This window comes from Sarcophilus harrisii, chromosome 6, assembly GCF_902635505.1.
Source record: "Sarcophilus harrisii chromosome 6, mSarHar1.11, whole genome shotgun sequence".
Lineage (NCBI taxonomy): Eukaryota > Metazoa > Chordata > Mammalia > Dasyuromorphia > Dasyuridae > Sarcophilus > Sarcophilus harrisii.
In genome coordinates, this window is record NC_045431.1 from 231,075,660 (window position 1) to 231,094,175 (window position 18,516).

Below are 18,516 nucleotides of genomic sequence, written 5' to 3' on the forward strand. Positions count from 1 at the left end.
ACCTCAATATACTACTCAGATTGCCACTATCTCTGGGATGAAAGAAAGGAAAAATTAATAAATTTCTCATGGGAAACTAGCGAGAAGTTAATTTTTTTAAGAGGAAGGATGAATGAAACCAAGTGAGGAGATTTTAGATTATTTGGTTGAACATTTGCAAAAACCCATCCTCTAGATTTCTGAGTAACCAGAGGAACAGAGACCTTGATCACATATTAGAAAAGGAGAAATGGAGACTCAGTGAGGGGAAGAGGGAAAGGACCTTATTAGGACCTATTTCTCTATTTCCTACTAAGGCTAAACTCTCACTACTCCCAAGCTTTATATTTTGCTGAGCTAATGGCTCCCTCTTCTTCCTTGGCCATTAAGCCTGTCCAAAAGATAATTTGAGGGAAGGTGGGAAAACTTATATAAATAAGGAGGTCCAGAGAGAGAAGGGCAATGGGTCTCTGTCCATAGGGACAATATGTATACTACAAGAAAGTAATTTAGAATATCCTCATTACCACAAGTCGAGCCACATTCGGACTTACTGATCAACTGTGAAAACCAAGTTTTTTCCAATATCACCTTCAGATTAATTCCTTAGTCTTCCTAGTCCATGGAATTTGTCCAGTAGATCTAGAGTCTATTTGGTCCAACCACAAACCATAGGGAATAAATTCAAACTCAGTAGATCATGAACCTGACAACTAATGAAAGAATGGAGGGTATGGGAAGGGATGAAAGTGATCCATGGAAATTAAGTTTTTAAAGAAAAAAAATTAAAACTACCAACCATCACAGCAGTTAACAAGTGAAGTAGGCTACTTTAAAAGGTAGTGAATCCTACTTCATTGGGGTTCATCAAGCTCCTTGTTCAGGTACATTTGGACTAGATGTTCTCAGAGGTCCCTTTCAGTTTTGAAATTCTGGAATTCCATTAAGCACGCAGCAGCTACACAGCTTGGTAAAAGGTGTCTCATGACTCAGTGGATGTTGGTAAGGGAAATTCTGGCTAAGTTCATTTCCTGAATGTCCTAGCTCCTGGGTTTGGGGATGTTAGCACTTTCCTGGTGAACAGTTCCTCAGTGGGATTCAATCTGACCTTCGGAGAGACCTGAATATCGTCATGGAGCTTCTCTTGAACATCAGTCATGCACTAGGGGCTACACAATGGAGTGAAGCAATACTGAAGGCAGCATGGGGCCAGAAGAAAAGAACGCAAGGAGAATTCTTGTCTGGGGCCAGCAAAGTTTCAATTCTCAGTTTCAGCTTTCTTGGATCCCCCCCCAGGAAGGTTTACAATGTTTTGGGAGAGATTTTCCTGGTGGCTTCTCAAATATCCATCATTGTGAGGAGAGGCTGAGAGAAATAAGGGAAGAGCTTGTTTAAGGGAGTGAGTGATAGGGAGCCATTTGGGAGAGAGCTTTCGTAGAAGGTGATCCCGAAGCCCACATGGGAAAAGATGCAAAGACAAGTGGGAATGCAAGATGATATTCCTATCCAGAGGAAAACAGTAAGAGAGAAGAGAACCACAGGCTTTGATCTACAAAAGATGGTAGGGAGGGCCCTATCATGGAGATCTTCACCAAAGAAATTTTGAATTTTTTAAGAACTGCAGAGGAAGGATGAAAGAAATGGATGAGCTTGGATCAAAAGTCCAGAAGCGTTGATATATTTAATTTTTTTGGACCATGGCATTGTGTGTGTGTGTGTGTGTGTGTGTGTGTGTGTGTGTGTGTTTGGCTAAAACCTCCTTCTCCTGGATGTGCCCACATTGGGATGCAGAGATTCCCATGGAGCTGACACAGGTCACACAGATAATCCATGACTGGATGTGCTTAGAGGCTGTTCTTCCTCATGGATTTGCCTCTTTAATTCACTTCAATTCAGCAACCGTTTATTAAATGCCGGATTTGGAAGCCTTTTACTCCTTTTAGAAGGATACAGCAGCTCAAGCTTCTTAGAAATGAGGTCGGCGGAGACCAGACACTCCATGGCCAGAGATCCCACTGTCTTTTAGTGACTTTTGATCAGTGTTCCATAGTGGAAAGAGATCTGACTCTGGTCTCAGAGGTCCTTGCTTTGAATGCCACCTCAACTCTTCCTCAACCCTGTGACCTAGAATATGGGATTCATCTTTGATTTCCTCATTTCTGAAATGAGGATGTAGGATTGGATGATTTGTAAGCTCTTTCCAGCTCTAAGCTTCTGGCTTATTCATCAGAAAACTGGAGATCTCATTGTTGTCTGAGTACGTCAGGATCTTTTTCTCTGTAGATCTCTGTGATCTGGGATATCTCTGTGACTTCGTGTTCAACGAAGTTCATTCACCATTTGATAGGGGGAGTTACAGAGGCTTATTTGGGCTGAGAATAAGAAAGGATTTCCAACTATTTGAATTTCCCAGCAACTCATAAGGGAGTGAGTTCCCTGTCACTAAAAGTCTTCAACTTCAACCTGGATGACCCACATGTCGGAGCTGATGTTGGAGATGACATAGAAGAAATTAGAATGACTTCTGAGATCCCAGAATGTCGGAACTAGAAGGACCTTTGAGATCTTTTCCCGCACCTTCGTTTTTCTGATGAGCAAACCAACAGAGGCTCAGGCTGGGAAAATGACCTGCTCAGTGGCGGAGTTAAGATTTGACCTGATTTCTCTTTCCACTTTCCTTTCTGACTGTAAGATTCTATTGATTTATTGCGGGGGTTTTAAGCCTTCCTGATAACCAGGGGATATATTCCATGACCACAGTGGTTTTTCATGTAATCCTAAGGCTGAAGGGACAGCCTCAAAAAACAGATAAGCCCCAACTTGGCAATAGAGAGAGTTCAATGCTGGGGACTTATTACACACACTTCCCCACAGCACAAACAGATGGCAATTCTAAAATAAGATACATAGATTAAATGGCTTATGAGGTCCCATTGTTCCCCAAAGTTGTGATCCTGTAGTATTGTGGGGAAAATGTGTGTGTGTGTGTGTGTGTGTGTGTGTGTGTGTGTGTGTGGAGAGAGAGAGACAGACAGACAGACAGACAGAGAACTAAGAGAGAAAGATAGACAGAGAAAGAGATAATGCAGTCTCGGTTTAGCTAGAGAGAAAGAAGTCCCTGGTCTCTAAGGACCCCATAAAATCAGATGTTTCTTCTGGACCATTAAGTAGGGAATGGTGCTGTTATGAAGAGGCTTATTGTACCTCTCCTTACTCCCTTCTGACTCAGTTTCCCCATAGTTCTGAAGTCACTCAGGCATGTGAAAAGATTTAAGAAAATGAGAATCTGATCTCTTAAAAATCCTATCTCCTTTCTCCTTATCTTTGTGGCCTCAGAGAAAACTCTCTAGATTTGGAGCCAGAATCTCTTATTTGAATCTTGCTTCTGCCATCTCAGTATGAACTGGACCTCTCACTCCCTATCTCCGAGCTACAGTCCTTTTATCTATAAGGTGAAGGAAGTTGCTTTGGTCAAGATTTCTTAACTTGGGCATCCATGAATTAGTTTTTAAAATTATTTTGATGTATATGAAACCATGAATCTCTATTCCATTCCTCTTGTTTTTAAATATAAATTGGACTTGTTATTTTCAGGGGGAAAAAAAAAGATATTTTGATAACTATTTCAATGGAAACAATTTTCTTTGTGATCCAGTGTCTTTCATTTTAAAACATTCAAAAACCATGTTTCTGAGATGTCCATAGGCTTCACCAGGCTGACCATCAAGGGGTTCCAGGACACAGAAAAGGTTAAGGACTCCTGGATTACAAAGATCTTTAAGGTCTTTCCACTGCAGGAGTCCTTAACATTTTCTAGACTTGTAAGGGCCATTCATCGGCCACTAGGGGGTGCCATAGTGCATAGAGTGCTGGCTTGGAGTCCAGAAGACTCGTTTTTCTAAGTTCGAATCTCACCTCGGACACTTATTCGTTGTATGACCCTGGACAAATCACCTCAACCTATTTGCCTCAATTTCCTCATTTGGAAAATGAGCTTGAGAAGGAAGTGGAAAACCACTCCGGTATCTCTGCCAAAAAAAAGCCCCAAATGGGGTCACGAAGAGTCAGACAAGATTGAAAAAATGACTGGAACAAAGGTCCGTTCCAGACAAATGTCCTGTGATCCTGTGAAGCAAGGTTTCAGAGGCAAGGGAGAATGCAACCCATTTCGTATATACACAGGACATCCCCAAAATCTTGTTGCAGCTTAAACACTATCAGGACAATCATCGCATCTATGTGTTTAATTACACACACACACACACACACACACACACACACACACACACACATTTCTATACACGCATATGTTCATTCACAAATATCTATAACAATATGTTAACATAGACAAACAGACAGACAGCTAGATTGCTGACAGACTCTCTCATTTGATAAAAGTGGTTTGGGGATCATAGATTCAAATGTCTTTGGCTGGAAGGAGTGTTAAAAATTCCTTCTATTAGAGTATGGTATAATGGAAACTACATTGGATTAGGAGTCAGATAACTGGCAATACAACGGAAGCCCCCATAAGGGCAATGAGCAATGTTTATCTTTTGATTCCTGGTGTCTAATCCTGGACATAATACATGAGTCCTCGATTTGGTTTTTAAATAAATGCATATTGACTGATTGTCATGAGTTCAAATCCTAGCTCTGCTGCCTATTAGCTACAGGATTTTAAGCAAATCACATCATATCTCTGTACCTCAATTTTGTTATCTGTAGCATGGGAAAGAAAAGATTTAATTTCCCTGAGTCAGTTTCTTAATTTGTAAAATGGGGTTGCAAAACTGGATACAAGGACAAAAGTGAAATGATTCCTTTCCAGGGAAAGAGACATAACATGGATAAGTAAATGTAAGATATACACAAAATTTCATAGATTGAGAGCTGGAAGGGGCCCCAGAGTCCATCTAACCCACCCCCTCATTTTACAGATACAGAGGCCAAGCTCTAAACCTCCCTTTCCTTCTGTACCACACTATTTCTAAAGTACTTCTCCCTCATTTCTTCTCTCTCTCTCTCTTTCTTTCTCTCTCTCTCTCACACACTCTCTGTTTCTTCTCTCTCCTCTTCTTTCTTCTTCCTTTTCCCTTTCTTTCTCTTTCCTTTCCTTCTTTTTTCCTTCCTTTCATCTTTTTTTCTTCATATCTGTGCATACTCATTCTTTTCTTCTGCACCACACTATATCTAAAGTAACTTCTCCCCTTCTCTCTCTCTCCCCCTCCTTTCCTCCTCTCTGTATGTGTATGTATGTATGTGTGTGTGTGTGTGTGTGCAAGTGAGAGAGAGAGCGAGTATATGTGTGTACACACATTCTAGGGAAGGATTTTGGCAAAAAGAATACTAACAGCTATGAGGACGAGAAAAAACCTTACTTGCTCTTATTTCATCTAGCTTTTTAACCAAGAAAAAGATTCTTAGACCTTAGATCTTAAATGGAAGGGACCTTAGAAGTCTTCTAGTTCAACGACCTCATTTTACTGATGAGGAAATTGAGGCACAGAGGATTAAATGGCTAAAAGTCACAAGGGTAGTGTCTACGGTAGGATTTGAATCCAAATCCTTTAACTCCAGAACCAGTGTGGTTGTTTGTTTGTTTGTTTGTTTTTGAGGGAGAATTTCCACTAGAGAGGCATTTATAAGAAAAGTCTTATTAAAAACAGGTTGTCTTGGAATGGAGAACAGGAAAGTCATGTTGTGCGCCTGACACCTTTTACCAAGTTGAAGCTGAAATCCTCAGGTCCTTAGGAGGGAAGGTGGGAGGAGGGAGGAAGAAGGAGTCCTTGGGAATGGGGGGGTGATGAGTGACATCACTTGGCTGGCCTTGTATCTTCCCCTAGCTTGACCATGTGAGCCATCCTCTGGGCTCCTGGGCCTGGTAGTGATCTTAAAGATTATTTCTTTCCTTTGTTAATGAATCAATGAATAACTCACAAGGTCTTGGGATCTCCAGTGGGAAGTTACCTTAGAACTCATTTAGCGTAAACCTCTCATTTTACAGAGGAAACTGAGGACTTCTTCAGACCAAATTATCAAATGAGATAATATTCCTTTGTGAATATAAATATAAATGCTGGCTACTACTGTGGTTGTTATTATTATCTGTAATAAGTGGAGAGTAAGTAGAAGAGCTAACAATTGAACCCATGTCCGCCAATTCCAGTTCTGGGTTTCTTTCCATTACAGAACTCTGCTCTCCCCATAAGCCTCCATCTTCACACCTGCTCCTAGGGCCCTCCATCCATCTTCCTCTGGGTGATCCATCTGCCATTTTGGGTAGGATCTGGAAGCCAGCCCCAGCCACGGCTGGCCAGAGGACAGTTGTGTTAATCTAGCTTGGTGTTTCCCGTTTGATCTTTTCTCCCCACCTCCTCACACCCTGGTTTTCCTTCCTAGGAGATAAAAAGCTGCCGCGAGAGAAGCCTGAGAAGGCTCTGGACCACCCGGAGGACCTTCGGGGCCCTCTCCAACTCACGGTCTTGAGGCACGGCAAGAGCGCCTACAAGCGTGGCTTTGATGAGGTGGATGCTCATCCTCCGCCCAAGAAGAAGAAGATCGACCTCATCTTCAAGGACGTTTTGGAGGCTTCCCTGGAGACAGCAAAGATAGAGGAGCCCCCTCTGGCCCCAGGCACCCCCCTTGTTCTCAGGAAAGCTCCCAAGTTCCACGCGGAAGACGTGTATGATCAGTGTGGGATGGCCGTGCCCCACGAGCCCCAGGATCTCTCCAGGAACCAGGGGGAGAAGGAGTGGAAGGCTCCCCAAGGGGCTTCCTATGGTCCCTCCAAGGACACAAGTTTGCTGGAGGATGAGGAGGAAGAGCCTTCGTCATTCAAGGCAGACAGCCCTGCCGAGGCTTCCCTGGCGTCCGACCTTCACGAGCTCCCCACCACCTCCTTCTGCCCTAACTGTATCCGCCTGAAGAAGAAGATAAGGGAGCTGCAGGCTGAACTGGATATGCTCAAGTCTGGGAAGCTGCCCGAGCCCCCTCTGCTGCCACCCCAGGTACCGGAGCTCCCAGAGTTTTCAGACCCCACAGGTGAGTTGGTCTGGTTGAGATGATGGCTAGAGGGAGGAGCGCACAGTAGGCAGTACAGAGGGTGGCCAGAAATGCCTCAGCTTGAGCGTTCCAAAGGGAAATGTGGCGGACATTGGGCAGAGGGCATCCGGGACCTCAGGGTGGAGAGCTCCAGATCTGTAGCGCTGTGTCCAGTGGGTGGACAGCTTTGTGACTTCCCGTTGTACCCCGAGCCCTTGTCAATAAAGCAAGTTCCACCACAAGAAGGGGGTGTGTGCTGTGTTCTTGACCTCTTTGTGGTGGAACCCAGTGAAGATTGTCCCAGAGCTTGGCCCCTGAGTCTAGCCGATCTCCATTCCCAATTTGAGGCTATGCCCAGAGGGGGGTGGGTCTTCAGAGAGTGAGGAGACACGTTGCCTTGTTTCCTCTGGCATAACCTACATGCACCTATTAATATTCACCAAGATTATATTCATATTGAATTAATACTCACCAATATTAAGTGCAGGAGGAAATATAAATAAGGAGTAATCCCTGCCCAGCTAGGTGACAGAATGGATAGTGCACTGGGCTTGGAATCAGGAAGATTCATCTTCATGAGTTTAAATCCAGACTTAGACACTTATTAGCTGTGTGATCCTGGACAAATCACTTCACCCTGGCTGCCTCAGTTTCCTCATCTGTAAACTAAGGATAAAGATAGCACCTACCTCCTAGGCTTGTGAGAATAAAATGAGATATTTGTAAGGCACTTTGCAAATGTTAAAGTGCTACATAAATGCTACTTATCAGTAGGAGTAGTGGTTCCCAGCTTTTGGGATATGAAGAATCTTTTTAATTATTATTATGACTTTTTATTGACAGAACCCATGCCTGGGTAATTTTTTACATTATCCCTTGCACTCACTTCTGTTCCAACTTTTCCCTTCCCTTCTTCCACCCCCTCCCCCGAATGGCAAGCAGTTAAATATGTTACAGTATATCCTAGATACAACATATGTATGCAGAGTCGAACAGTTTTCTTGTTGCACAGGAAGAATTGGATTGAGAAAGTAAAGATAACCTGGGAAGGAAAACAAAAATTGCAAACAGTTCACACTCATTTCCCAGTGTTCCTTCTCTGGGTGTAACTGATTCCATGAAGACTTTTTTCTAACATTAGATATCTGATACTAGCTGTTCCGTTAAAAAAAAAAAAAAAACTCCCAATCTGACAAAAAGATACTGTGAATCTATACCCAACATTTATCTGTTTGAGAAGTTGAAAATGATGGAAGGTTAAATCTCTTATGATTAGGGATAGAGGAAAAATGAATAACTAGAATTAGGAGAGATCACAAATGCCAAGATCAACAGATTTAATTACATAAAATTTAAAGGGTTTTGCATAATTAAAATCAGCATTGATAACATCAGAAAGAAAGATATAGAATGGGTTAAAAGAAAACCACCTTTGAAATAAATATCTCTGACAGAAGTTGAACATTTAAAACTGAAAAGAAATTGACAGAAATCTATAAGAAAGAAAGAAAGAAATGTGTATTTTTTTAATCACAGTCACATGAATATGTAGGGATATATATATATAGATAGATATTTATATCTATATCTGTATATATATATATATATATACACACACACACACACACACACACATACACATATATATACATCTGCATCTACAGATAGAATAGTGGTGTAAAGATGTATGAGACATATTTATTCAGTTTGCAGAAGCTGTTTGCTATTTGTGCATTTATGCATTTATGAAGCCTTTTCAAAACCCCAGAGACTGAGATGGAGGGCTGGCCCAAGAATACTGCTCCCAAGGGAACTGTCTGACCCATATCCCTAACTTTCCCCCACCTTCCCACCTATTACCATTCTTTCATCTTTCCATCCATCCATTAAAGTGACAAGAGAGTCAGACTGTCCTTGGGTGGTAAGTTGCAGAGCCTCTGGTAGCCAAATTTGGTTTCTCTTCCCTTTAAATACCTTTATCTATTAGCCCTGGCTAATCATGCAACCGAATGGCCACCTCTGGCTCACCAGAAGTACCTATTTACCTACCCAATGAAATAAGCAGTCAGTCAGTCAACAAGCATTTATTAAGTATCTATTGTGTGCTAGCTATAGGGGATTAGAAGGAAGGAAATAAAGCAAGCCCTGCTCTCTGGAAGCTTATCTTTATTTGGGGAGACAATGCATACAGATGCAAAATGTTGGGTTTTATCTGATTTGTGTTGCCATAAGTATAAGCTTATGACTTCAGAAACTCTCTCTTATCAGTGCAGATTAGTATGCAAATTGCATTTATTAACTAATATCAACTGATTTATTATTTATAAATCTTAGAAAATTACCAAATGACAGTGAGGTTCCATGGGTTGTCTGGGATCCCCCGGCCAATCCGCGCCAGAGGCAGCACTTCAACTTCTGGGTCTTCTGGATTTAAAGCTGAATATTGATCCCCTATACCATGCTGTGTATTTAAAAATAAATTCAAAGTCACTTGTGGAAAGGATATTGATTTGGTGGGTGGAGATGGAGTATTAGCTAAATCTCATCGAGCTCTTGTGGAACATCTGTCTCCAGGTCTGTTAGCTATTAGTTGGCCATAGGCATGGTAGGGAACAGTGACCCAGAACACCCAGAAGTCGTTGTTCTGTCTCTGATTCTGTGCACTGACATCCAGTTTGCCAAGCTGAATTACCTCGCCTATAATGTATTAGCTATTCTTTTCCTTCTCTCAATTCTACTTTAATATCTCATCAAATTAAATAAAGAAGCTCGGGCTGTCACAGATTAAGAGAATTGGATTTAGCTGTGACAGAGTCTCCTAAGTTGGTCCCAGCAACAGATGGCATGTATCTGCCTTCTGAGGACGGGCCTTGCTCGCCACATATCAGCTCATCTCCAGTTTGGTCTCTGGGCAATAGGTTTCTTTGTTGTTGCTCGACAATGTGATAGACAAAACAGTGTCCCCTAAGGCAGGGAGGTTTGTGATCTGCAGAAACTACAGCTCTTTGTACTCCTCAGGAGCCTAATGCTTTAAGAATTTGCTGTACAACAGCTCTGAGAGGTGAGTGCTATACATCTTTATCACCCCCGATTTACAGGTGAGGAAGTTAAGATCTAGAGGGGGAAAGGCACTTAGTTACCTCTCGCTACCTAGTCATGAAAGCCAGGATAATGGAAGTTAATTTGGATTTGAAGAGCACGGCCTGGCTCTGGCTGGTGGGAGCTAGCCAGGTCGGTATTTTTAGGTATGTCCCAGATGGACATGAGTCACTAGTGTCCCTTATTATTAATACGGAAGTATGTTTTGCGTGCCTTAATCGATATCCCATGGTTTACCTTCTCAATGAGTGGGGGAAAGGGAGGGGAGAACTTGGAGCTCAAAATTTCCAAAGACGAGTATTTAAAATGTTTTGAAACAAAGTAATTTGGAGATATTTAACGAGACAATTTTGAAATAAAATAAAATTAGATCCAAAATGGGATTCAAATTTGAGACGTTAACTTGTTCTGCATCAGCTTTGGGAGATTCTACCGTCGCTCCAACATGTCGTAAACTTCCCTTTCCGTTTGTCTTGCAGCCTCAGAGAGCGTGGTCTCTGTCCCAACCATGCTGGAGGACGACGACCAGGAGGTGGACTCGGCCGACGAGTCCGTCTCCAACGAGATGATCGCCGCCACGGACGAGCCTTCCAAGATGTCCTCCGCCACGGGGCGCCGCATCCGGCGCTTCAAGCAGGAGTGGCTGAAGAAGTTCTGGTTCCTACGGTACTCCCCCACGCTCAACGAGATGTGGTGCCACGTGTGCCGCCAGTACACGGTGCAGTCTTCCCGGACCTCGGCCTTCATCATCGGCTCCAAGCAGTTCAAGATCCACACCATCAAGCTCCACAGCCAAAGCAACCTGCACAAGAAATGCCTGCAGCTCTACAAGCTCCGCATGCACCCCGAGAAAACGGAGGAGATGTGCCGGAACATGACTCTGCTCTTCAACACCGCCTACCACCTGGCCCTGGAGGGCCGGCCCTATTTTGATTTCCGGCCCTTGGCGGAGCTGCTGAGGAAGTGCGAGCTCAAGGTGGTGGACCAGTACATGAACGAAGGCGACTGCCAGATTCTGATCCACCACATCGCGCGGGCTCTGCGGGAGGACCTGGTGGAGCGCATCCGCCAGTCCCCGTTCCTCAGCATCATCCTGGACGGGCAGAGCGACGACGTGCTGGCCGACACCGTGGCTGTCTACGTGCAGTACACCAGCAGCGACGGGCCCCCGGCCACTGAGTTCCTGTCCCTGCAGGAGCTGGGTTTCTCCACCACGGACAGTTACCTCCAAGCGCTGGATCGCGCCTTCTCCTCCCTGGGGATCAGGCTGCAGGACGAGAAGCCGACCATCGGCCTGGGGGTGGACGGGGCCAACATCACGGCCAGTTTGCGCGCCAGCATGTTCATGACCATCAGGAAGACTCTGCCTTGGCTGCTCTGTCTGCCCTTCATGGTGCACCGGCCCCACCTGGAAATCCTGGACGCCATCAGCGGAAAGGAGCTCCCGTGCCTGGAGGAGCTGGAGAACAACCTGAAGCAGCTGCTGAGCTTCTACCGCTACTCCCCCCGCCTGATGTGCGAGCTCCGGTTAACAGCCTCCACCCTCTGCGAGGAGACGGAGTTCCTGGGGGACATCCGCGCCGTGAGGTGGATCATCGGGGAGCAAAACGTTCTCAATGCACTAATCAAGGACTACCTGGAGGTGGTGGCCCACCTCAAGGACGTCAGCGGACAGACGCAGCGCGCCGACGCCTCGGCCATCGCTCTGGCCCTGCTGCAGTTTCTCATGGACTATCAGTCCATCAAGCTGATTTACTTCTTACTCGATGTGATCGCCGTGCTTTCCCGCCTGGCCTACATCTTCCAGGGCGAATACCTCCTCGTGTCCCAGGTGGACGACAAGATCGAGGAGGCCATCCAGGAGATCAGTCGGCTGGCCGACTCTCCGGGGGAGTACCTGCAAGAGTTCGAGGAGAATTTCCGAGAGAGCTTCAACGGAGTCGCGGTGAAGAACCTGCGGGTGGCCGAAGCCAAATTCCAGTCCATCCGGGAGAAGATCTGCCAGAAAACGCAGGTGATCTTGGCCCAGAGGTTCGATTCCCGCAGCCGGACCTTTGTGAAAGCCTGCCAGGTGTTCGACCTGGCAGCCTGGCCCAGGAGCACCGAGGAGCTCATGAGCTACGGCAAAGAGGACATGGTCCAGATCTTCGACCATCTGGAAGCCATCCCATCCTTCTCCAGGGAGATCTGCCGAGAAGGGATGGACCCCAGGGGAAGCTTGTTGATGGAGTGGCGGGAACTCAAGGCGGACTACTATACCAAAAATGGTTTCAAAGACTTGATCAGCCATATCTGCAAGTACAAACAGAGGTTTCCCCTGTTGAATAAAATCATCCAGATCCTTAAGGTCCTCCCCACCTCCACGGCCTGCTGCGAGAAAGGGCGGGTAGCCCTCCAGCGAGTGCGCAAAAACAACCGCTCCCGCCTGACCTTGGAACAGCTCAGTGACCTTTTGACAATTGCTGTAAATGGTCCCCCCATTGCCAATTTTGATGCCAAGAGGGCACTGGATAGCTGGTTCGAGGAGAAGTCTGGCAATAGTTACACACTGTCTGCTGAAGTCCTCAGTAGGATGTCTGCCCTGGACCAGAAGCCAATGCTTCCAAGCATGGACCACGGGTCAGAATTTTACTCGGATCTTTAGGAAGTCATTGCCTCAGATTTTACCAAGCTGTTGAATAATTTTTTTAAAGAAAAATATCTATACTCCTAAGCTTTGATATATTATATAAATATATATATATATATTATATATATATAAACCCACACTGAAAATTTAAAAAAAATTAAGGAGACATGCATCTGACTGAAGCTACTTGGAGTTTTCAGAATGGGATGATGTCTAACACTTTCCTCTTATCTACAAAACTTGGCAGCTGCAATATCCATGGCAATTCACTCTTACTCATCATGGCCCATCTGGGGGCCACTGGGGTTCCAGTCTAACTATCAACCAACAGTATAAGCTAAAATGACGGGTCTCTGTCAACCACCTCTCTGGTAGCTCACCTCATGTATGTTCTCGTTTGGGGTTTTGGTGTTTTTGTTGTTGTTTTTGTTCGTTCGTTTGTTTATCTTTTGGTTCCTCTGGTTGGTCGGAAAGGTTGTTGTTTATTTGTATGTTTATTTTGGGGGAAAGTGGCTTTGTTCGCTGGTTCTGACCCAGTTGGAGTTGGGTTTCTTATTTCCGATGGCAATTTGTAAAACAGAGTGTTTCCTCCCTTCCCCTTCCTCCATTTACTTCAATTTGGGAATCCGCTTCCTGATTTTAAGTTTCTCATTGTCTTAGAAGCAAAAGTGTCAGCTAAATGTGACACTTTCATCTATCTCCTCGGAGGAGGAGGAAATCCAAGTGGTTCATCTCCCCTTGCTCCTTCCCTGGGCTCCACCCAGGGACCTCTCGATACATGGTCTCCAGTGGCAATAGTTCTTGGGGTTTGAACCAAGTGGAAGAGGGTCAACTTTTTGCACTTCTGTTGTGATGTCATAGGGGATAAGACAGTAAGACTTTTTTTTTTCAGTTCCAGCGCCCTTGGGAACAGCCAACAAGCCTTCAAATCCATTCCCCAAAAGAGGCAAAGATTTGGGGCTGAAAATAAGAAAATGATAACAAAAAGATATTTTAATTATTTATATTCACTAGGCATAGATTGATGTATTGGGGGGTGGGGTGGGACGGTGTTATTATTGTTTCATAATAGAGTCACAGAATACCTGCTCTTCTTCAGTAGCAGGGGCTATCAATGCAAGGTGAGTTCTGGTCGGTCCTATCCGGGACTTCCCAGAGGTTCACTCTTTCTCTTGTGACCAAGGTGATCACACAGTCAGTCCACAGCCTGGCAGGAAGCTGGATGCTTTGTCTATCCCTGTGAAATCTTTCTTCTTTGAAGAGTAAAAATGTTCTAAAGAGATGCAAAAACAAGCAAAAGGCCTCTCAGTGAATTAGCTTACACACAGCCACACTTCTCTGGTTGCGCACATGGTCACACAAATGCACTTTCACATTGCACAGCCCTGGACACACAGACATTCACATGCTTACGTGCTTGGCTGTGAGTCCAAGCAAAACATAGTTGATTGCATACAGATGCATAGTCACACACACACACACACACACACACACACACACACACTCACACACTGACAAATGGAAATGTCATAAGCTTTAGAAATAGCCACTCACCTTCCCTCTCCGACATGTACCAATTTAGACCAAGAAAGTCTAAATTCGGGCTGTTTCATTCATTTGCTACCACTGTACCTCCTAAGGGAGTCACAAATAATTGTGTGGGCTGATAAAACTTTTGTACTTATTTATAAGGATGACATATATGTGTATTTAAATCAAAATCCAGTTCCCTGTAATACAGACGTTGGGTGGGGGTGGGAACCGTTCGCATTTCATCCCCCTCATCCTAGGCAGCGGAATGGGTCAGCTGGGGAACAGCCCGGTCGGGTCACCAGCATCCTTAGCCTGGCTCGTTGAGAAACGCCGGGGCTGGGAAGATTTCCTCTTTCGCTTTCTCCCATCTCAGAGGACCTGGTCCCTTACCAGAGGCTGGCCACCCAGAACCCATAGTGTCGAGGTCATCAACACTGAACCTTTCACATTCTCCCTTCCCTGTCCTTCCACTCTCTCCTGTCCCCATCCCCATCCCTCGTTCCCCTTGGTCTTGGTGCTAAGAGAACTCTAGAACCATTGCTGCTAGTCGATAGCTTTTCATTATATAAATATATTATATATTATATATATATATATATTATATATTATTTTTGAAACTTTGTTTGTTTGTTTGTTTTCAACAGTGATGTAGCATGTTGTCAAAATCCAGTCTTTCCCACTTACTTGTTCCACTGCCGGGTCTCATAAGCTGCCTTCTACGATGAAACTAAGCAACCTTGCCTGGCTCTCACTCAGTGTCCCCCCCAGCTCCCTCGAGCCCTTCCCTGCTCTAGCCCAGGAGGGAGGTGGGCAGGACCCGTACCTAAGGACCCAAGCACTTCCTGCCTTACCCCCAAAGAGAAGGCCCACTTACCTGGCTTCTCACCGACTCCTGACTCCCCTACGTTAGTGATGTAGGCACGGTGACAGGAACCAGTGATGGAAATAGCACTAAATTCAGAGCCGGGAGACCTGGATTCAAATTCTGACTCTACCACTTAATCCCTTTGTGACTGGGCAAGTCACTCACTCCTGGCCTCCTCCTCTGTCCAGTGGGCACGCTGGAGTCCATGACCTCTAAGGTCTCTTCCAGCTCTAGGTCTTTACCCAAGTCGGGTACTACCGGAAAGCACTAGACTGACCCCTCCCTTCATTCCTTCGCTTCCCCACTTGGACCACGCTCAGACCACAAGCATATCTGGCAGTAAGATTTCCCTGGAGGCAGCTCGGAAAGGCTGGACAAGACAGGGAGAAATGTATGAAGGCAGGGCTGGACTTTCCTAAGATTAGTGCCAAGGTAGTCCCAAAGCTGCACGGGCCTCCAGGCCAACTGGCCCCATGCTCCTTCTAGCCCACCCCCCAGGATGGGCGTTCTTTCCCTCATCTGGAAACCACTCAATGTAGAATCGGGAGGGGAGGTTCCATATCTGGACCTCAAGGACTGACCCTTTGGGGTTGCAGCGCTGGGCTCTGACTCTGGAAGGGCAGACACATGTGTCCCCAGAATTCTTTGCTCAGCATTCCGTCCTAAGCCCTCCTTCAATGGCCTTCCAGCCTGTGGAAACAGTATACCAGCAAGGGACAGGAGTCTCTCCAGACTTGTTGGGTTGACCTGGCTTAGCCAGGCCTAGGGCTAGTAGAATGTGCTGGGGCACCCGAGGAAGTGGGAACTTTGGGCTGCCCCAGACTAGACTTCCAGGGGGACGTGGACCCCTTGGCAGAAAAGGCCCACGGCAGCATCCTGGGTAACCCCAGCTCAGAGTTATGGGCTTTCTCTCACCTGTCATTTAGTTCCAAGCGGTCTGAACCTCCTCCAGAACCTGTGGATTCTTGTACTCCCAAGCTGATCTTCCCTTTCAGCCTCCTTGAAAGGGGTCTTTGGGTGGGTAGCACTTTCAGGTGAACCGCCGGAATACCATATTTCTTATGCATTCAAGCGGATCCTCAGACCTCCTCCTCTCTGAGTCACCACCGATGCTCTCCTATTTTCTTGGGGCCTCAGGCCTCCCAGTTACTGTCACTTTAGTCCAGAGCAGGACCCTTCTCCCAGCTTTAGGCTTCCATGTGAGAACAATGGGCTTGGAATTAAGCGCTTCTATCTCTACCTAATCAAGAATGACCTCTCTCCTTCTAGGCTCATGGAGGAAAATGCAGTCTCTTGTGCTTGGGCAAGCTCAGAGCACCGATTTCATTTGAAAACAGGTCAAGTGGGTGCAATAGAAACATGACAAAGAGAGAAGCCCCAGTGACTGAGACATGACGTGCTTTTAAACTGGGGTCCGTTGTTGCCATTGAATATCTGTTGGGAGAACTATCTAATGTGGTCTTCAGCAGAAGCACTTGAGAAACGACTTCTCTGAATGATCCCCTCACCCTTGATAAAATCCAGATGGATTCCCAATTTCTAGATAAGTAAACAATGTCTTTTAATGTCCCACTGATGTTCTAGGTTGGGTTGTTCATAAGAGCTCTTCCCAAAAGTTTCAAGATGGAAGGGCCTGTACGAATTGGGAAAATCATATCCCTGCCCCCATTCTGTGGCCCTCAGTTTCATCATCTGAAAAATGATGGAATTGGACTAGATGATCTCTGAAGATCGAATTTTCTGTGTTCTCAGGTCTCTTCTAGCTCTGACATTCTATATTCCCAAAGCCTTTTTCAACTTGAATATTCTAGTTTGTAAGGTCTCTTCCTGCTCCAACATTCTATAATCTATCCAAGGTTCAGTCTAGCTCTGGCATTCAAAATTCTAAGGTCATGTTCACTTTCAAGAGTCTATGTTCTAAGATTCCTTCCAGATCAGACATCGTTTTCTCGGTTCTAAAGTCCATCATGGCTCAGACAACCTGTTCTGAAGTTCCTTTTAATTTTCATATTCTAAGATCCCTTCTACCTCAGACATTCTATGTTCTAAGGTTCCTTCCAGCTCAGATATTCTGTCTTCTAGATTCTAAGGTCCATTATAGCTCAGTCTATGTTCTAAAGTTCCTTTTAGTTCTAATGTTCTAATATCCCTTCTACCTCAGAGATTCTATGCTCTACAATTCCTTCCAGCTCTGACATTCTATTTTTTAGGTTCTAAGATCCATTGTAGCTCAGACAGTCTGTGGTCTAAAGTCTCTTCACTTTAATGTGTTATGTTTTAAAATTCCTTCTACCTCTGAATTCTGAGTTCTAGGTTCCCTTCCAGTTCTGACATTCTGTGTTCTCTAGAGTCATCACGTTCTGACATTTTGCATTCTAGTTTTGGAGTGAAATTCTTTCCGGCTTTGACTTTCTGGTCACTATGTTCATATGTTTCATAGTATGTATTGTAGACTTTCCTATTGTCATATTAAGCTTTTTGATGCAGGATGGGGTTCTATTCAACTCTACATGTTCTAAGGTGCTTCCAAAATCCAATATTCTATGTTCTGAGCTTTCTTCCAGCTTTCACATTCCTTGTTCTGTATTCTGAAGTTCTTTCTGGTTCTTAATTCTATGTTCCATTATCCAGGGTCGCATCTAGCCCTCAGACCTCACGGTCTCCCATCCTTTTACTCTCATCCTCATCTGGGAATGGGGCCCTCCCTGTTCCGTTGCCTCCAAGGTGTTCACAAGGAGCACCATCCCGTTAATACTGTTCAGGGTTGCATGTCTGTGACTTGGATCCTTGCCATGTACTTCTGTGTCATCTTTGACCAGTGTCCCCGCCAGTGTCATAGCAATTGGTGCCGATTTCTTTGTTTTTTTTTTTTGAAAAGGACTTTTTGATTTTGATTTTGTGATGCGTTTGTGTGTGTTTTTTCAAAAGTATACCAAGAGGAAGGACATGGGGGACTGTAGAGCAGCGGATGGGATGATGGAGTTGATGGCTTAGCCTTCATGGGAGGCCAGGATGTCTCCCATCCTTTCCCCGGTGGCCTGAGGGAATGAGGCAGGAGGCCAGGTTCCCTCTCAGTGGGAGAAGATGTCAGAAAGACATCTGATGATGTTCCCTTGTCCTGAGAAGCAGCATTAGGAGCTGGGGCAACTCCAAATGCGAACTTGGGTTACCTTCCTTTCATTTTTCTCTTTTCTGTTCCCTACCTTCTTACCTCTTGGCTTTTCTGTTTGATCCCATCTTTTCTCTTCATGTTCTACATCCAACCTTCAGTTTTTGGACTAGGAACATCCAACTCCCACTCCCCCCTATTCCCTCCCCACACACCTTTTTTAAATTTTTTTTTAATTTTTTATTTCTAACACCATCA

The 18,516-nt window shown here is 45.0% G+C and overlaps 1 protein-coding gene across 6 annotated transcripts in view; it reads left to right on the forward strand.

The window, feature by feature from the left end:
* The window catches only part of PRDM11 (PR/SET domain 11), an 89,790-nt gene extending 76,953 nt beyond the window's left edge, over positions 1–12,837 (forward strand). For 4 of the 6 annotated variants that reach the window (XM_031942813.1, XM_031942814.1, XM_031942815.1 and 1 more), the window contains 2 exons: positions 6,382–7,023; positions 10,602–12,766. In XM_031942813.1, the coding sequence (XP_031798673.1) occupies positions 6,382–7,023; positions 10,602–12,766 (2,807 nt within the window). Of the gene's footprint in view, positions 1–6,381; positions 7,024–10,601 lie in introns of all 6 variants that reach the window. The other 2 variants (XM_031942812.1, XM_031942816.1) reach the window with 2 other exon arrangements.
* The last annotated feature ends 5,679 nt before the right edge of the window (positions 12,838–18,516 follow it).